The 18,878-nt window shown below is 34.9% G+C and overlaps 1 protein-coding gene across 2 annotated transcripts in view; it reads right to left on the bottom strand.

Moving 5' to 3' along the window:
- Positions 1-18,878, bottom strand: part of LOC118192580 (solute carrier family 2, facilitated glucose transporter member 1-like) — a 62,659-nt gene that overhangs the window by 14,568 nt on the left and 29,213 nt on the right. The window contains exons 8-9 of one of the 2 annotated variants that reach the window (XM_085814303.1): positions 14,486-14,698; positions 1,785-1,860 (exon numbers count right to left, since the gene is read on the bottom strand). In XM_085814303.1, coding sequence (XP_085670429.1) covers positions 1,785-1,860; positions 14,486-14,698 — 289 coding nt within the window. The remainder of the gene's footprint in view (positions 1-1,784; positions 1,861-14,485; positions 14,699-18,878) is intronic. The other variant, XR_015040546.1, reaches the window with a different exon arrangement.

The following is an 18,878-nucleotide window of genomic DNA, read 5'->3' on the forward strand; positions in this document are numbered from 1 at the left end:
CAAACCAGCGCAGTCCCCTCCTTCGCCGCGTTTTGGCGGGAAAAAATCAGTCCTACTACTTCCCGAACAAACTCTGTATAATACAAATGCGTATTATATTGAAGAATTATTGCAAGTCACAAATGGTAAACGTCTTTCCAACAACAATCTTATAAAATTAGTAGAAAAACAAGTGCACGAAATTTGCATTTCTGAAGATGAGAAGCAAAAGAAACTTTGAACGAATTTTCTAAAATACGTTTAGCTAGTGTAACGAAAATTAGGGATCATTTTATACAAATAATCTGTTAAAAATTCGAAGGCAAGACAGAATGCCATAAATGCGATGTCTTGTTAACAACTAATTTCTGAACCTTACATGAAAAGACAAAACAACGCTAGATGACTTCTTCACAGGAGATATTAAAAAAAAAAAAAGAAGGACGATCTTTTTTCATCACAAATGTAACTTCTTTACTCGAACTTTTTTTTTTATTTTTATGAATGTTTTATAAATAAAAATCGATATTAGCAATAAATACGTTTATAATTAGTGTAATAAAAGTATATTTAACAGTAATTGTTACAAAATAAAATAAACTTCAGTTTTCTTATTCTCTCTATTCTTTCACTCATCCCCATCCATATACGTGTTAAATGGGGTCTTAACGGTATATCTCTTGATATTTTTAGGCTGGATTTCATTAATGAATCATTACTTATTACTTGCTTGTTGCCATAATTTAATATAATTTTCTAATTTTTCTTGTATATTTTGCTCTATTGCTAACCTAAGGAAACTAGTCTATTTTTATACAACTAATTAGTTTATTATTTTGTAATGTACATAGTTCAAAATAAACACTCTTGGATATTTATCAATAGGACCATCAGAAATTTAGATATCAATTTTAAAAATGAGATTTAAACTCTGTGAACACAGACTGAGATCAAGTTAACTATATTGAGATTTTCCCTAGATTTACAGCCCCACTAGCGACCGAGCGGTAAAATAACTAAACGCTGGTAGTTCGACCTGCGCAAGATTCCAAGGAAATGGCTTGGTTGCACACGCGCTTTTGTGATTTTCTCCATGTGTAACTCAGGCACGAGGCAGAGTCCGCAGAAATTCCTCCTCTTAAACAAATAGCCCTAGCTATGCCATAATCAAATAAACCAAATCTTCCCTTTGCAGTATTTTAAAGGGCTTTTAGAGGGCCTAGAGCCATTCTCAATAACTTTTCGGAATTTGTCTTTGCTTTCTTTAGTGAAAACTTAGGAGATAACCCTCAAAAGCTGCGGAGTTTATTTTATTCAACCTGTACTTTTTTTTTTTTTTTTTTCATTTTGGGGCTCCCTACCTTAAAATTTTTATATATATATATAAAAATTTCCACATTTTGGGAATCGAATGTACGGTGTGTTTCGGAGTAGAGGGAAAGCTTTCAAGTTTCCTGGAGCTGCTTTTATTGTCTCATACTTTATATCAGCTAATACTGCTTATTGATTTGTTATAATTATATTATTAGGGGTATATTAGAATTATCTTGTTATTTTTACTTGTGGCCAGGGACAACATGGGATTATCATGAAAAGGATTACACATTAAAATGTATAACTCATGAAAAAGATTACTCATTAAAATGTATAATTCATTTTTATAATCTCGGAAAAGATTCAACGAACTTTTATTATAATTTTCATGGCGAGTAAATGCGTTGCATTCAATAAATTCATCGAATGTCATGAGCATAAATTCTGTAATTTAATGTATTCGCAAGTTTAATATGTTGAAAAAATATTACCTGGCCCAGTGGCAAAAAATATTATATAACCAAAGACGCAGGCAACACTGACATAAGACAACCAGGGTGCTTTATTCTAGAATGCAGAAAGCAAAAATAAAGTAGTTTAGTACTTTAGTTCATATTAAATGTTTATTTAATTTAATAACAAGAGATTACATTTGTTAACTTAGAAAGGAGTAAAAACTGTAAATGATTAATGCTAAAATATTATTTATATAAGTGATATACAAATATAATTTTATCCTTATATAAATATTTAATTACACTCATTCATTCATTCGCCTAGTGGGGGGGGGCTCCACTGTGCACGACAAGGTGTATATATATTTAATTACTTCTTACATTGCTTGATAAAACTAGAAAGTAATATAAGCAATTATAAGTTCGCGCTTTTATTTTAATTGGTTCTGAATTGCTTGGCAGAACTTCTGTTTTCCAGAATTGCGACACACTTAAAAGATTGTTTACTACTTTAAAAAAGATAATTTTTGCAGTTTTCTTCTGTAAATTTTGCATTTTCTTTCGTTTTCGAATATTTTACTGATTATTTTATTCAAATTACAAAATAAAATATCGCGTAATTATAACACTATAAAATTTATATCAGGTGTTATAACAGAACTTTGAATTTTGTAAAAATTTATTATTAGTCCAATTTGCTCAGAAGGACTATTACTTTCGTTTGGGCATTTTGCGTTGAAAACTATAAACGGCGAATAACTTTTCAAAGTGTTGCCACCAAATATTATCGACCTGTATTATATTTAAAGAAATTAAATAATGAAGAATCTGCATGAATGTAGGTAAGTTTCTCGCATTGGGCTGAAACAACGGTACTTAGAGCCATCAAACTTTGAATAACGTAATCTACCATAGAATATGGGCATGTGGAAGCCCTAATTTGAATTTGAAATTTGTTTTGTTATCGATTTCATATTTTGTAACACTTCAACGAATTTTTTGATTAAAAAACTAAACGATTTCAAAGCGAGCAATGGCAACACTGTACAGGAAAAAAAAAAATTATCTCCAGCGTGCGACACTCTGTATCAGAAATTCTAAAGATACGCTCATTTTAAAATTACTTTGATATTGATGTTGAACTGCTTGGAATTCTGTGACATTTTAAATTACATTGATTCTTTTGTTGTTGTAACTTATCTCACTTGTCTGAGAGTAACATCAGAACAAACTCATGTAAATCTTCGTTTCAAGGAGAACAAGATTTGCGCCTGCCGTTGGCATAATTACTCAGACAGTTATGCAGGTTTTTAAACAAGCTGTGTAGATTAAATTGAAAATTATTAATCGGATTAATTTCAAGCAGAGACTCGGTTGTTGCAACCTCTGCTGCTTGCTTGTAGAACGTGAAGATGATCATCAGAATAGATGTGAATGCCTGACATTTGGCAAAATGAACAGTAATCAGCGTTGTTGTCCGATCGAATTGGTGTTGCAACTTTGAGTAGAATCACTCGAGCTGTAGCCAGTTAATGTGTTTTAAGAGTTCCAGAAAGCTGCTGTAGTCCAGGAAACTTAAATTTTGTGTTGTACTCTTTTAAGTTAAATTCACCAGCGGTGAAAAATAAAGTTTTAAGTTAATTTTTACATTTTGTGAGGTATCGTTTGCTTCCAGCCAGATTAAGTAAATGCGATAACTCACTGACAAAAGAGCTTATAAAAGTAAGCAGTTAACAAAATAGTTAGTAAGGTAGCCAGATACACACTCTTAAAACGATTCTATATATATTCACATTTGATTTGGAAAAAAAAAAGCATCAATTTTCCTCTACCTTAAAGAAAGGTTGATTACAATATATTTTAACTATAACTTAAAAACACGCCCATGACGAAGAGACATTGGTTGGTTTTGGGATTGAAGAAGAGAAAGATTACCCAAAGTTTTCAAGAGCTGGGCGTAACATATTTATTTTTCATTAAGACATATTTTTTTTCGTCTCTAAAATAAAAATTTGGGAACATTTAAATGAGATACTGAAGGTTACTTACAACTCCGCCTTTGCAGTTGTTCTAGCTGTTTATACAGCTAGAAGGAACTGCAAAAGAGTTACAAAGATGCAACCATCTCGATAACCCTCAGATAAAATGTTTACAATTTTGTACCTAAGATTCTTATGGCATTTTTGTGTTTATTAAAATATATAATTTATGAATACAAGACGTAATTCGTTCATTATACATGCGTATGTTTTATGTTTATTCCAGCTGTCAAGTTGCTGTTTTATTTACTATTAAGTCATACATCAACTACATGCGTATTTTCAAGGGTAAGCGAAACATAAAAAAATTGAAAATCACCGGTGTAAATGTTTATTAAAATTATCAACTTCATAAACTGTGGGCAATATTTATAAATATAAGTAATATTTATAAACACTGTGAGAAAACACTGTGAACAATATTTATAAACACTGTGAGCAAACACTGTGAACAATATTTATAAACACTGTGAACAATATTTATAAGCACTGAGCAATATTTATAAATTTTCTATAAAATCTTTGTAAGGACATTAAGAAACTCATTGATTTTAAAGTGCCCATTTTATCACTGAGGAACAATATGAAGACAAATAAATGAATAAATATATAAATAAAAACAGTAATAAAAATCTTAAGAAATGCACATAGTTTTAAAATTGTTACATTTTTAAGCAATAGACTATTGTCATTTAAAAAAAAAAAAAAAAAAAAAAAAAAAAAAAGATTTTATTCCCAGAAAATGGCAGTTGCTCTCAGAATTGCCAGTTTCCGAAATGCCAACTGGATAATTTAAGCTGCGGTAGCCTAACTTTGCGAATCGTGGTAGAAAAATGGATAAGACTATGGACGTTTCAAGTGACAAAGCAGAGAAAGATCATTATAAACTTCTCACTATTAAGCATCTGTGCGCATGCAGACACACCAAAAAAATTTTAAAGAGAAATACATAAATTACCATGGAGATGATTATAGGAAATGAAAATAGCTTGCCGCCATGAAAATATTATATCTCAAGAACTGTGGAAATATATTTCGATGCAACTTTTTCTTTCCTGTCATTAATAAACACTACAATATCATCAGGCAACGGTGGGATATGTTGTTCATAAAATCAGTTTGAAACGCCTGCTATGAGTTCCATATGTTAAGGTGTTACTTATATTCTTGTGAGGTGAATTATTACCACCAGAATATCTAACCAGTAAACAGACACAGAATTAAAACAATTCAAGTTTATTCTACTTACCCCCTTCTGAGTGATTAAATTAAAATATACAACATAAAATTACCAGCCAATCTGAATTGGTTCCAACAGAAGCGCCTTCTTTTTACTTCCTTGTACGAAGTAAAAAGAAAGTATTGTAATCGCGAAAAATTTCGGGTATCATATTTCAACGAAAATACCGATTTTGACCGCTATCCAATGAAATTTAATGATGTTTTTGCGTGACATCCGCAAGTAAGGACAGAATAAAAGACTCTATTCCTCCAAAAAAGTTATAAAGCATCTGATTTAAAATGAATTCTGAAGAGAATTTTTCGTGGCGTCTGTGCGTACGTACGTATCTCGCATAACTCAAAAACGAGTAGCCTCAGAACGTTGAAATTTTGTATGTAGGACTGCTATAACATGTAGATGTGTACGTCGTATTTTGATTTCAATCGGTTGCACCAAAAGTATATAAATATATGTATATATATATCCACTCTGTTACTCGGCTCAGTGAGCTCAGTTTCTTTATTCTTATATGTTTGTAAGTTGTGCATTTTTTGCTTTAAAAAATGATTGAATTATGTTGTTCTTATCTTACAGTTCAGGTTTTTATGCCTTTAGTAAATCTGTATGCAATTTTTGTGGAGTTATCAACAATTTAAAAGTTGTTTAAGTTCCACTCAGCCTAATTATTTTTGCAATGGCGGACATGTTTGTTTACATTTCAAACTTGCAGAATAGTGGATTTGTTGCCAATCTAGAGAAACTAAGCTTCGCAATAACAAAAAAGATAACGCCTTCTTTTATTATTGCGAATTAAATCATGCTTAATCCATTCTGGAATTTATTCGAGGAAATAAGTGTTTCAGATTTACTTCGTAATTTTTAATATAGATATTTTGAGTTTTTATGTATTTTTGCGTTGTCGGGAAGTGAGAACTGAATGAACTGAATGAGAAATACTGAATCATCTGTGAAAAACTGTTTCTTTTTTTGTTTTGTTTGCTTAATTTCTTTTATAGATTGTTTTAGATTTATTAGAGTATTTGAATAGAAAATGTGGCAACGATTAGATAATTCTTCAAATGATATACATTTTGTGCATTCTGAGTTATAATATGAACGAAATGTCATACTGTTAAGTGAACCTAGCGCCAGAGTGTCGCTATGGTAAAGAAACATAGTGAATTTAAAGAGGACATTTATTCTATTGTGGTTTATGCGCTATCGCCGAAGTAGATTTAATTCAATCCAATAAGTTTAAATGAAATGCAAGAAAAATGTGTATAACATAATATTCCGTGCAAGGAAGTCATGTGGTGTACATATCAGTTTTTTTTTTTTTTTTTTTTTTTTTTTTTACAATTTTTATCAATTTAATACTTTTTAATCTAACCTGGGCAGAGATTACCAGCTTTGCCTAGATCACGACAGAAACTCAAAAGCACACTTACCAAACCTTAATTTACAACACTCGCAGCAAGACCAGCATTAGCTTCTCCAATATGTTTGTTTAATTCGGCAAGGCAGCGGAAAGCAGGCCAAGTTTTCACACTTTTATTCGCAAATCTCTAAACTTAAATGGTTAAATTAAATGTGTGTGTGTATGTGATTATGGCAAAGCCTCGAGGGCTATCTGCCTAAAGGGAGGGATGCCTTCGTAGAGGAATTTCTAAAGGAAACTGGCTGGTATACACGTTACACATGGGGAAAACCACGAAAACGCCAATGCAGCCAGCCTATTCGCGGGATTCGAACCTCGGACCGAACTACCAGTGTTCAGCGACTTTGCCGCTGGCCCGCTTGTTGGCCCGTTAAATTAATTGTAATTTAAAAATACACTGCCCAAAAAATAGAAATGGAGCAGTTTTATATATCCCGTTCTACTGCACCACCAATTAAAGAAATTCAAATTGCGTTTTTCATGTCTCGAAAGCGCGATTTAGAATATATATTAGATTTATATATAGCATTGTCCTAATATAGGTAGTTTGACACAAAAATCGGACTTTCTTCAGAAATGACATGGCAATGTTTTTTCGTATTTCGATTCTACGACTCAAATTATGCCTAAATATTAAGTTTTGTAAAATTTGATGCGAAATTTATGGAGAAATTAAAAAAATTATCTTGGCGCATTTTTTTTTTTTCAGTTTACGCCAAGAATAATTCAATTGGCGATTTTCTTAATGTACGGCAACCCATTTTCCTTCCCCTTTTTACATTCTGCATGAGCGGAAAAAAATGTCAATCTGTTCCTACTTTCAAATAATTTTAACACAGTGTCTAAACCACATTTGATGTTATTATCGCTTTCAGCAAATATGCCAAATTTCGAAACGTTTCAGTACATAAATTCACGTATATCTTCGGAAATTTTTAATAATAAAATATAATTTTTTGCAGGTATGCTTAGAAATACATCTACTTTGATGATGATAAAAATTTTATATATTATAATTCAATTTTTTTTAATTTTATAAAAATTATTAAGAAATACAAATTTTAAAATTTAAATTATAAATATTTTAAATCATAAAAAACGGGCGATTTTTATTTGGAATGAATCTCAATTTCGAAATGTGAAAGGAAAATTCAAATACGTTTACTAAAAGAAGAGAGATTAATAAATATATTCCAAATTCAATTACCATTCAGGAACTGAAACTTTGAGAACTCTTTTTCCAAACTCTACTCTTGCGATTTTTAGAAAATTTGGCAGTTTGGCATAATTTGAAATCGAAAGAATCGAAAGATGGAAAAAAACTGACATGTCATTTCAGAAAAAACTCCAATTTTTGTCGAAGTACCTATATTAGAACAATGCTATATATAACTCTAATACGTATCCTAAGTTGCGCTTTCGAGAGATGAAAAACGCAAGTTGAATTTCGTCAATCGGGCCAGTAGAACGGAATTAGATCTGTCTTTCATTCCCCCCCCCCCTATAGTCCACATAAATTCTTGAAAGAGCGAACCTCATGGCGTCAAGAGACAGAAAAGAAAGAAAAGCAAAATGCCGCAAGGTTTTAATCATGCTGTTTGTATAATATAAGAATAAGAAAGTATGACCTGCCTCTGGAGTTATCGTGTTTAAGTTTATTATTGACAGAAGAATTGAAATCCGCACTCTCGATAAATACTATAAAAGAAAACACAAAGTGTTTTAAATCAGTCCGCTTGGCAATTCAGATCGAGCATTTATAAATCTTTCCGTAGAAGGATTCATTAGCTTCGCTAAATTCCTACAGAAATTTAAGAGTATTTCTTAAAACAGGCAGAAAAACAGGAAAGTGACATTAGTTTGGGCTAAAAAATTATAATCATTTACAATACCACTTTGCGACACCCTGTATATTAATTCACAAATAATAAATGATAAATAAATTATTTAAAAAAAAACATTATTTCTAGGAAACGGAATGAAAACATAATTAAAGATGTCAATAGTGTTACGAATTTGGTATTTAAAAAGCTAATGTTAGTTTAATTATAAATTAAATGGTTTTATTTCTCGCGTAGTGCAGCACGTGACGAATATTAAAAGAAAGCTAAGCCGGAAAATTGAAAATACAAGAGCGCGTGCATTAAATAAATAAATATCTCTTTTTGATTTCGAGAAAGTACTGGAAAATTCTAGCGCGTGATTTTAAAATCTTATAAAAGGAGGAAAACATCTCAGTTTGTAGTAGTTGCTTAGTTTGTTGTTGTTTAGAAAACTGCTGTTGTTGATTATAGCGAATTCGCGGATTAGCGTTCTTTAGCTGTTTTGAATTACGTTCTATTGTACATTTGAGTAGTTAAAAGATAACTACTGTGAGATATTGTAATACTGCATGATAATTTGAGAAAATTTAAGCATTTTTGTTGTGATAATAAAAAGTTTTGTTCATTTTTCATCGGACTTGTGCATTCACTTCATAACGAATCCGTACGCACGCAACAATTTTTGGTGTCAGAAGTGGGATTTGAATGCCAATAACAAGAGCGATGGAAGAGCAATTAAGGCAATTGATAACAGCATTTGCCTCGTTTAAAGAAGAAATGAAAGAAGAGATGAAATCTAGCCAAGGAAAGATGGAAGGGGCCGTCAACTCCGTTAAGGAAGAAATGAAATTGGGCCAGGAATCTGTTAAGGACGAAATGAAAGCCGTTCAAGCTGGTCAAGAAAAGATTGAAGCAGGTCAAGAAGAAATGAAAAGAGAGATTACCTGCATAATAGAAAATAAATTTGAAGCTATGGAAGGCAGAATTGACACAGTTGAAAATAAAGTTGGACAAATTGAAGAAAAAGTTTCTTTTGTAAAAGATCAAATTGAAGAAAGAGTTTCTTCGGTGAAAGAAGAAATAGAAGAAAGAGTTTCTTCTGTAAAAGAACATATAGAAGGGAGAGTTTCTGCTGTGGAGGAACGAATTGAAGGAAGAGTTTGTGCCGTCCAACACCAAATCGAACAACAAACTGATGAGAGAGTTTCTGCAGTTGCCAAAGAAATGGATACTTTAAAGAAATTCGTAGCGTCGGCAGGGAGCAGGAGTGATGATTTTAAATTCTTACCAATGCCTGCTCGTCCACCCCTGAAGCTATCCACATATGATGGGAAGACCTCCTGGCAGGTGTATAAGACACAATTTTCTATCGTGGCGGATGCGAATGGATGGGATTCCCAAGCTAAGGCCTGTCATCTCGCCGCTTCTCTAAGAGCCGACGCAGCAGATATCCTTCAGACTCTTCCCGAAAACAAAAGGTTAGATTTCGAAGCTCTGTCCGGCGCCTTGGAGTTGCGCTTTGGGGAGAAGTGTTTAAAAGACTACAGCAGGCTCCAATTAAAATCTCGTCAACAGAAGCCTACCGAAACACTTCAGGAGCTCGCCGCGGATGTTGAAAGGCTGTCCCATCTCGCCTTTTCGGAATGCCCGACAGAAACAAGGGAAATCCTGTCCTTGCAATACTTTATCGACGGCATCCGAGATACTGAAATACAGAAAGCTCTACGAATGGCGGATGTAAAAGATTTAAAAAGTGCTCTAGTGTACGCCATGAAATTTGAGGCAGCCCAGCAAGCCACTCGTCGAGACCGCCACCCAGTCAGAGCTGCTCAAGTCCAGGAGCCAACGTCACCATCATCCAAAAAGATTTGGCTCAACAACTAGGAAACAAACTTATCTGGACGCCGCCCTGCGTTACTCTCCAGACTGTGTCCGGTGAGAAGATCGACATCGACGGAAAAGGAAATGTTAACATCACGTTTGGAAGTGCCGCTTACCATCACACGGCATATGTAGCAGAGATCACTGATTTTTGCATACTCGGATTGGACTTTCTAAGGAAATACAATTTTTCCTTGGATTTTAAAAATAACGAATTGCATTCTACATCTGAGGACATAGCGTTATTTTTCGTTAATGATGAAGAAGTTAAATCTGTCCATAAAATCATAGCACAAGACTATATCACAATACCGGCAAGAACAGAAATTTTACTTCCTGGATCCATAGCCGAAAATAGAAATTTCCGCTACGGCATCATAGAATATCCCAATAACTGTAATATCCCAAAAGGAGTACTAGTAGCCTCAACACTCGTCGACCTATCCAGAACGGTTATCCCGGTGAGAGTCGCCAATGTAACTGAAAAGTCGAGAGTTATTAAGAAAGGTGAAGTGGTTGCAACGTGTACTCCAGTAACCAGCGTTGAAAGAAAGAGTAACATCCCAGAATCCGTGTCCTCAGAGAGCATTACATCGGAGTTATTGCAGAATGCACAATTAAACGATAAAGAGAAAAATGCTGCCGATCGCGTCATTAAAGATCTTCAAGTTGTTTTCTCCCGCTCGTCTTCTGACGTGGGTCGAACTAGTTTGACACAACATAGAATAGATACCGGCGATCATCCCCCGATCAAGCAACATCCAAGGCGTCTGCCGTTTGCTAAACAGGAAGAGGTGCGAACACTGTAAAAAAAGATATGGAAGAAGGCGATGTCATCGAGCCTTCAACAAGTCCATGGGCATCTCCCATCGTTCTCGTCAGAAAGAAAGACGGCTCAACAAGATTTTGCGTTGACTATCTCCGGTTGAATGAGGTTACGAAGAAAGACAGTTACCCTCTTCCTAGAATTGACGACATTCTAGACACTCTTTCTGGAAGCAAGCGGTTCTCAACGCTTGATTTAAAGAGTGGGTATTGGCAGGTAGAAATAAACCCTCATGACCGAGAAAAGACGGCATTTACTACGGGACAAGGGCTTTGGCAATTCAAGGTGATGCCGTTTGGACTGTGTAATGCGCCGGCAACATTCGAACGCCTCATGGAGACTGTTTTGAAAGGACTTTCCTATGAAGCCTGTCTGATATACCTGGACGATATCATCATCGCCGGAAAGAGTTTTGAAGAGCATCTAGAAAATCTTAGAAAGGTGCTTCAGAAACTGAAAGAAGCCAATCTAAAGCTGAGTCCCGCTAAATGCAAATTGTTCCGAAAGGAAGTGACTTACCTACGACATGTCATCTCTGCAGAAGGTGTGCCGACGGATCCTGAAAAGGTATCAGCGGTTAAATCCTGGAAACGTCCCGAAAATGTCCATCAGCTGAGAAGCTTCCTAGGGCTTTGCACCTACTATAGGAGATTCGTGAAGGACTTTTCTTCCATCACATGACCCCTTCACAAGCTGACAGAGAGCAACCAAAAGTTCTTGTGGACAAAAGAATGCGACGATGCATTTAACAACTTAAAGGAAGCTTTAACATCTGCTCCAATCCTGACGTATCCTCAGCACGACCGACCATTTATTCTCGACACCGACGCGAGCAATGAAAGTGTCGGTGCTGTTTTGTCCCAAGAAATAGACGGCCAAGAACGTGTAGTGGCGTACTGGAGCAAGTGCCTGTCTAAGCCGGAGAGAAATTATTGTGTCACCAGGAAAGAGTTGCTCGCCATAGTCAAAGCTGTAGAACAGTTCCATCACTATCTATTTGGCAGAAAATTCCTGCTCCGCACCGATCATGCATCATTGACCTGGCTTTTAAATTTCAAGAATCCTGAGGGTCAAATAGCCAGGTGGATACATAGACTCCAAGAATATGACATCACTATCCGTCATCGTAAGGGATCATCACACGGAAACGCCGACGCCCTGTCTAGAAGACCTTGCCAAGAAAACTGTCGATATTGTTCCAGGGTGGAAGCGAAATACGAGCTGCTGACTCCGGTCGCAAGACAAATTACAATATCAACATCGGCTGATCGAGAACCGTGGAGTGATGATGAAGTCAGGAAAGACCAGCTGGAAGACCGCGACATTAAACCCATAATTGATCTAATGGAGTCGTCAAACAGAAAACCTACCTGGCAGGACATTTCTATCTGTAGTCCTACAACCAAACAATATTGGGCACTCTGGGATTCACTTCACATTCGAAACGGCGTCTTATACCGGAAATTCGAATCGGATGATGGGAAGACGTTCCGATGGCAGCTGATACTTCCAAGATCCCGCATTCCGGATGTCCTTAAAGAACTACATAACAGCCCTACGGGAGGTCACTTTGGAATAATGAAGACCTTACAGAGAGTTCGTGAGCGCTTTTACTGGAATAATGCAAAGGATGACGTGCAAAAGTGGTGCCGATCTTGCGATGCCTGTGCAGGTCGGAAAGGACCTAAGAGACGCAGCCGAGGCAAGCTGCAACGTTACAACGTAGGGGCACCTTTTGAACGAATCGCCTTTGACATCCTGGGACCTCTGCCACGAACTGCTGATGGCAACAAATACATACTCGTTGTCGTTGATTACTTCACCAAGTGGCCTGAAGATTATCCTATTCCTGATCAAGAGGCTGTCACAGTAGCTGAGGTAATGATACAGCACTGGATTTCCAGGTTCAGAGTGCCTCTTCAGTTACATTCCGATCAGGGAAGGAATTTTACCTCGGTAGTAATCAAAGAACTATGCAAACTACTCGGCATTGACAAGACCCAAACGACGCCATTACATCCCCAGTCGGACGGCATGGTAGAGAGGTTCAATCGAACCATCCTTAATAACCTCTCATTAGTGGTTTTCAGAAACCAGCAGGACTAGGACAAGAAATTATCGCTGTTTCTACTGGCTTACCGCAGTGCTGTCCACGAGACTACCGGCTATTCTCCATCACAGATGCTATTCGGTCGTGACCTTCGTCTGCCTTGTGATCTATTGTTTGGCCGCCCTCCAGATGCTCCTTCATCGTCTGAGGAATATATTCAAGATCTCCAGGCCCGGTTTGAAGTGATGCACAACTTTGCACGAGAGCGAGTCAACTTAGCGACGGAGAAGATGAAGACCCGATACGACACAAGAGCTACTGAACATCAATTCCACGAAGGAGACAAAGTGTGGTTGTGGAATCCGACTCGACGGAAAGGACTTTGTCCGAAATTACAGTCACCTTGGGATGGCACGTACACAATTCTAAACAGGCTGAATGACGTCGTGGTTCGGATTCGTAAGTCTTCGAACTCTAAACCTAAAGTCGTTCATTACGACAGGTTAGCTCATTACTATGGCCATAGTACGTAATATAAATAATTGTAAATAGTATCAGACCATGGTCCTTTTTGTTTTTAAATGTGTATTTGATTTGATTTGTATTTAGTATTTGATTTGTATTTAGTATTTGATTTGCATTTAGTATTTGATTTGTATATAGTATTTGTTTTGTATTTAGTATTTGATAGCATTTGATTTGTTTAAGTTAGTTATTGCATTTATTGTTCATGTTGTTTGATATTGTAATGTAATGTTTATGCCACAGTTGTAAGTTTAGCTTCCTGTCCAGGGATTGTACTGCCCGGGACGTGCAGTCCTTGGGAAGGGGGCAGTGTTACGAATTTGGTATTTAAAAAGCTAATGTTAGTTTAATTATAAATTAAATGGTTTTATTTCTCGCGTAGTGCAGCGCGTGACGAATATTAAAAGAAAGCTAAGCCGGAAAATTGAAAATACAAGAGCGCGTGCATTAAATAAATAAATATCTCTTTTTGATTTCGAGAAAGTACTGGAAAATTCTAGCGCGTGATTTTAAAATCTTATAAAAGGAGGAAAACATCTCAGTTTGTAGTAGTTGCTTAGTTTGTTGTTGTTTAGAAAACTGCTGTTGTTGATTATAGCGAATTCGCGGATTAGCGTTCTTTAGCTGTTTTGAATTACGTTCTATTGTACATTTGAGTAGTTAAAAGATAACTACTGTGAGATATTGTAATACTGCATGATAATTTGAGAAAATTTAAGCATTTTTGTTGTGATAATAAAAAATTTTGTTCATTTTTCATCGGACTTGTGCATTCACTTCGTAACGAATACGTACGCACGCAACAATATATTTATAAATAATAAAAACATTATAAAAGATGTCAGCATATTTATAAATAATAAAAACATTTTTAAAGATGTTAATATATTTATAAATAATAAAAGCATTTATAATTACTTAAAATTTTCTTACGGTCAAAGCCATGCAAACTGTGAGCAACAAAGTAACGGACATTGTGCCTCCTAAACCAATCATATGCAATGTCCTGCGTCCTGCCTTTTCGATTAGAACCATAGATACGATGGTCATGAAGACATTGATTGTGCCCATTCCCATTGTCGCATAAACTGCTGCCTCTTTCGACAGACCAGCATTCATAAAAATGCTAGTGGAATAGAAAATGATCTGTATGAAGAAAAAAATTAATTTATTAAATGACATGACAAAATATGGAGAGATATTAATTTAGAAATGCATTTGAAATTAAAGCTTTCTCTATAGGGAATTTTTCTCTTAAAATATTGATCACCCTTTCCGTTGCTTTCAAGAAGAGCCCCACGCCCTTAGATTCCTCGATTTTTCTCGAAATTTGCACAGTCTTTAACAGCAATGTATGAACTCCAAGTTCTTTCAAGAATAGGCAAACAATTAGTTTTAAAACTCTAAATCTCATGCATATTATTATAATTCCTCAAATTTCTGATCATTCAATGATAAACAATCAGATTGCCTAAAATGCAATCCCAGCGTTGCCAGTTACTTTCATTGTACTTTCCTTTCCCTCTGAAAAACAAGTTATTTATAAGGAGTTGAAGCATTAACATAAAAACGAATATTACACAAAAATTTCAGGAAGAAATTCTTTTTAGTTTATATTTTCCAATTTATTTTGCTCTAAGATAAAACTAGCTTTGATTATATTAGAAGAATATTTATCACGAAAGCATTCAAAATATAAAATACTTTGTCATCCCGATAGTGATTAAATATCATACTTTAAACTTTACCAGATTTTTTTTTTTTTTTTTTTTTTTTTTGTCAAGGGAAAATTTACATTTCGGTAATGCTTTTCAAAATTTCTTTTTATAATTTGTTATTTTTGATGCGAATCAAATATATTTCAACATATGCCCGAAAAAGAGGATAAATTAGAAAGAATGTATCAAAAAATAAATCTAAATGGCGTCGTCTTGTGAAGGGATTCTGATTCCGAAAAATTAAGCAACGCCAGTTCGGTAAATTAGGTTTCAGTAAACTTCAGACTTCTCTATAAAATATCTACCCGCTGGTCGTCAAAATTAAAGGAACAATATGAAAATGTATACTTTCTGATTAAAACAACCGATGTGTGATATGGTAATTATTTATGTTAGTTATTCTAGCAGTATCAGCTTGTGACATTCCTATTTACATCCATCCGATCGCCCGCCGCCTCAACGAATCGGGCAAAAGACACCTCCTAGACATTGATAGACTCTCCTGGATATTGTTCATGAAGCTGTAATAACAACTGAAGATCAACAATCGTGAAAAAAATACAATTTTTAGTCCGAAGGGGCTTTGTACCTAAAGGACTATTGTTTTCGTTTTGCGACTTTGCGTTGTTTCACTATAAATGTCCGTTTCAATTTTCAAACTGTTGCCACTAAATGTTAAGAGTCCTGCCTTATATTTGAAGAAATTAAATAAAGAAAAATTCGCATAATTCTATGTATATTTCTCGCATTATGATAAAACAACGGTACATAGAGCCATCCCATTTTAAATGACGTAAGCCTACTTCGAATACGGGCATGTGGAAACTCAAATTTGAAATTTGGAATTTGTTTTATTATCGATTTGATATTTTGTAAAATTTTAACGAATTTTTGATTAACAAACTCAAGGATTTCAAAGCGAGCCATGGTAATGTTGTACAGAAAAAACATTTTTATCTCCTGCTCGCGAGACTCTATCGGAAATTCTAAAGATATGCTCAATTTAAAACTATTCTGCGATATTGCTCTTGAACTGAATTTTATCGCTTAAGTGCGAAGAACGTGATATTTAATAAATAAAGGTAACAGACAAAATGTTAAAAAAAAACGCCCCTTTGGTCGTAATTTAAAATCTGAAACCTTTCAGATTTTTACTTTTTTTTTTCATTTTTTCTCCAACTCCTATATAAGTATTCATTTCGATAAAATGAAAGTGATAGCTATTGTTTTTGCACACATTTTCTTAAACTTTGCTACTGTCATGCATATGAAGTGTGAATTTAAACGTTACTGACATTTTTGTAATGGTGAGCTTTGAAAAATATTCTGTTCCTTAACTTTTGGAGGGCAATGTAGGAAGGCTTCACGAGGCTAGATATTTATACGAGAAAAACAAGTTTGTTTCTTGCTAACTTCATCTCCCAAATGGGTCTGTGTTATCGTCATGTTCAAGGGAGTCAAGAGGAATGGGCCTGTGTACTATTTAGGCTAGTGCTCCAGGCTAGTTACATCCTGATCCTCCAGGCCTGTTACATCTATGATTTTAGGCACATTTTGATCTGTACGTAACGAGGAACTCGCAATCTGCCTTGCTTGTGAAAAATTCCGTTCTCACTGAAGCAGTTACATAGCTTGGGATGGAATCATCAATGTAGCTGCATAGAGCTGCGTGTCTTTGATGGGCAGTTTATTACTGGTTACAAATATATGGACAAGAGCTAGCTTCTTTAACATTGTTTAGGGGTAAATGTTGCCCCAGGCTGTTCGCTAATAGATGACAATGCTAATCCGTTTCGAGCATCATTGGTGTCCGAATAGTTGAAAATAGAAGCTATCACTCGAATCAATTGAGCAGCTTACTAAGCATCTTACAGTCTCACGAAAAGTCGCCAAGGCATTGGAGACATTGTGAATTGGCTAAAACGTTTGTTTGGTAATCTTTGCGGCTCACACATATTACTGTACTAATAACTACTAATAAAAATAAAAAGGGGCATTTTATAAGAATCAAGAAATTTTATGAGGGGAACTAATCTACATGACTGATATATATATTTTTTACTCTATTACTACTCTAACGTTTAAGCTCTACTTCATCAAAAAATCTCCACATACAGTGACAGACATACTAAGCGTAGGCAGATTTTGAATTTTCACAAAATATATATAAAAAAAATTATAAAATTCATAATTTTTATCAAAGCATATATTAGTTACATTATCTTTAGAATAAAGATAACTACAAAAGGCTGAATTAAAATTGAAATTAATAAACGTAAAAAAAAAAAAAAAAAAAAAAAAAAAAAAAAAAAAAAAAGACGTTTTCAACCAATTAAAATGAAGGGCAAAAGCGAAAGTACAGTATAGAGTTTCATGCAAATTAAATTGTACACTCACGTTTGTGAAAATTGCAACACCAAGAAGGAATCGTCATAATTGAATGCAATTTAATACACAGTTGAGTGGTAGTGGTACAAATAAATGATTAAATGTTCAAAGCAAACAAACAAGAACAAGAGATCAGAATCAGTATTTTGTGTGGCCACCACGCGCCGCAATAAGTGCTGCTACACGACGTGGCATGGAGTCAAACAAAGTTTGAATGTCTGACTGAGGAAGAGCATTCCATATCGTTTGTACGCGTACCCAAAGTTCGTCTGCAGACGCAACAGGACGATAAGCGATAAGCGATAAGCAACGGAGGACGTGGGCACTGTCCCTTTACCAAAAGGTTAATCAGTATAGCACCACGTCCACCTATATCTAGAGCCTAAAGAGGAATTACAAGACGCCACGCGCCGGGCGCCCAAACCCAGAGCCAAATTCAACCCGGGGGCAGTCCAACAGACCAAATGCCCACGAAAGACAGTCCCAACAACCGCCCAGGCCCCACATTTATTAAATAAAATAACAAAAGCATGCAGGGCCAAAAAGGGCGAGTTTGGACAATAAGCAAAAATTTTACAAAGGTGTAATACACACAAATATAGAATATACATAAGCTAAAGTACAGTCTGATGTTAGGCAGCCCAATAATATACAATGAATAAATATAGACAGTAGAATTAGACTTAATGACAATATAACATAAAAATAGAGAACATAGTGAAATAATGAATGTAAATGATTACAGCAATACACAGAGGATATACCAAAAGAAATAAAAATAAAAGAATACAATGTAACAGAATGCAATAGCGGTACAATACACTTGATCACGTGGTATTGTGGGAAAAACATGCAATAAGGCTAATTATACGATTATGAGGAATAAAAATAACATATTTAGCCTGCATAAAAGTTAACGAATATAAGATACTATACAATACTATACAATATTACAATACAATACAATACAAAAAAAAAATTAACATATTTAACCTGTACTAAAAGCCAACTGATATAAGATACTATACAATACTATACAATACCACAATACAATACGATACAGTAGATACAATACCACAATATAATACGATACAGTAGATGCTATACAATACTATACAATGAAAATACAAAATACATTCAGTGTTGGTGACACAAAAATACATTTAAAATTGTCATGACACTAGTGATGAAAATACAAAATACATTCAGTGTTGGTGACA

Source organism: Stegodyphus dumicola, chromosome 4 (genome assembly GCF_044657685.1).
Source record: "Stegodyphus dumicola isolate Sdum_Otavi_A_Nest chromosome 4, ASM4465768v1".
NCBI lineage: Eukaryota > Metazoa > Arthropoda > Arachnida > Araneae > Eresidae > Stegodyphus > Stegodyphus dumicola.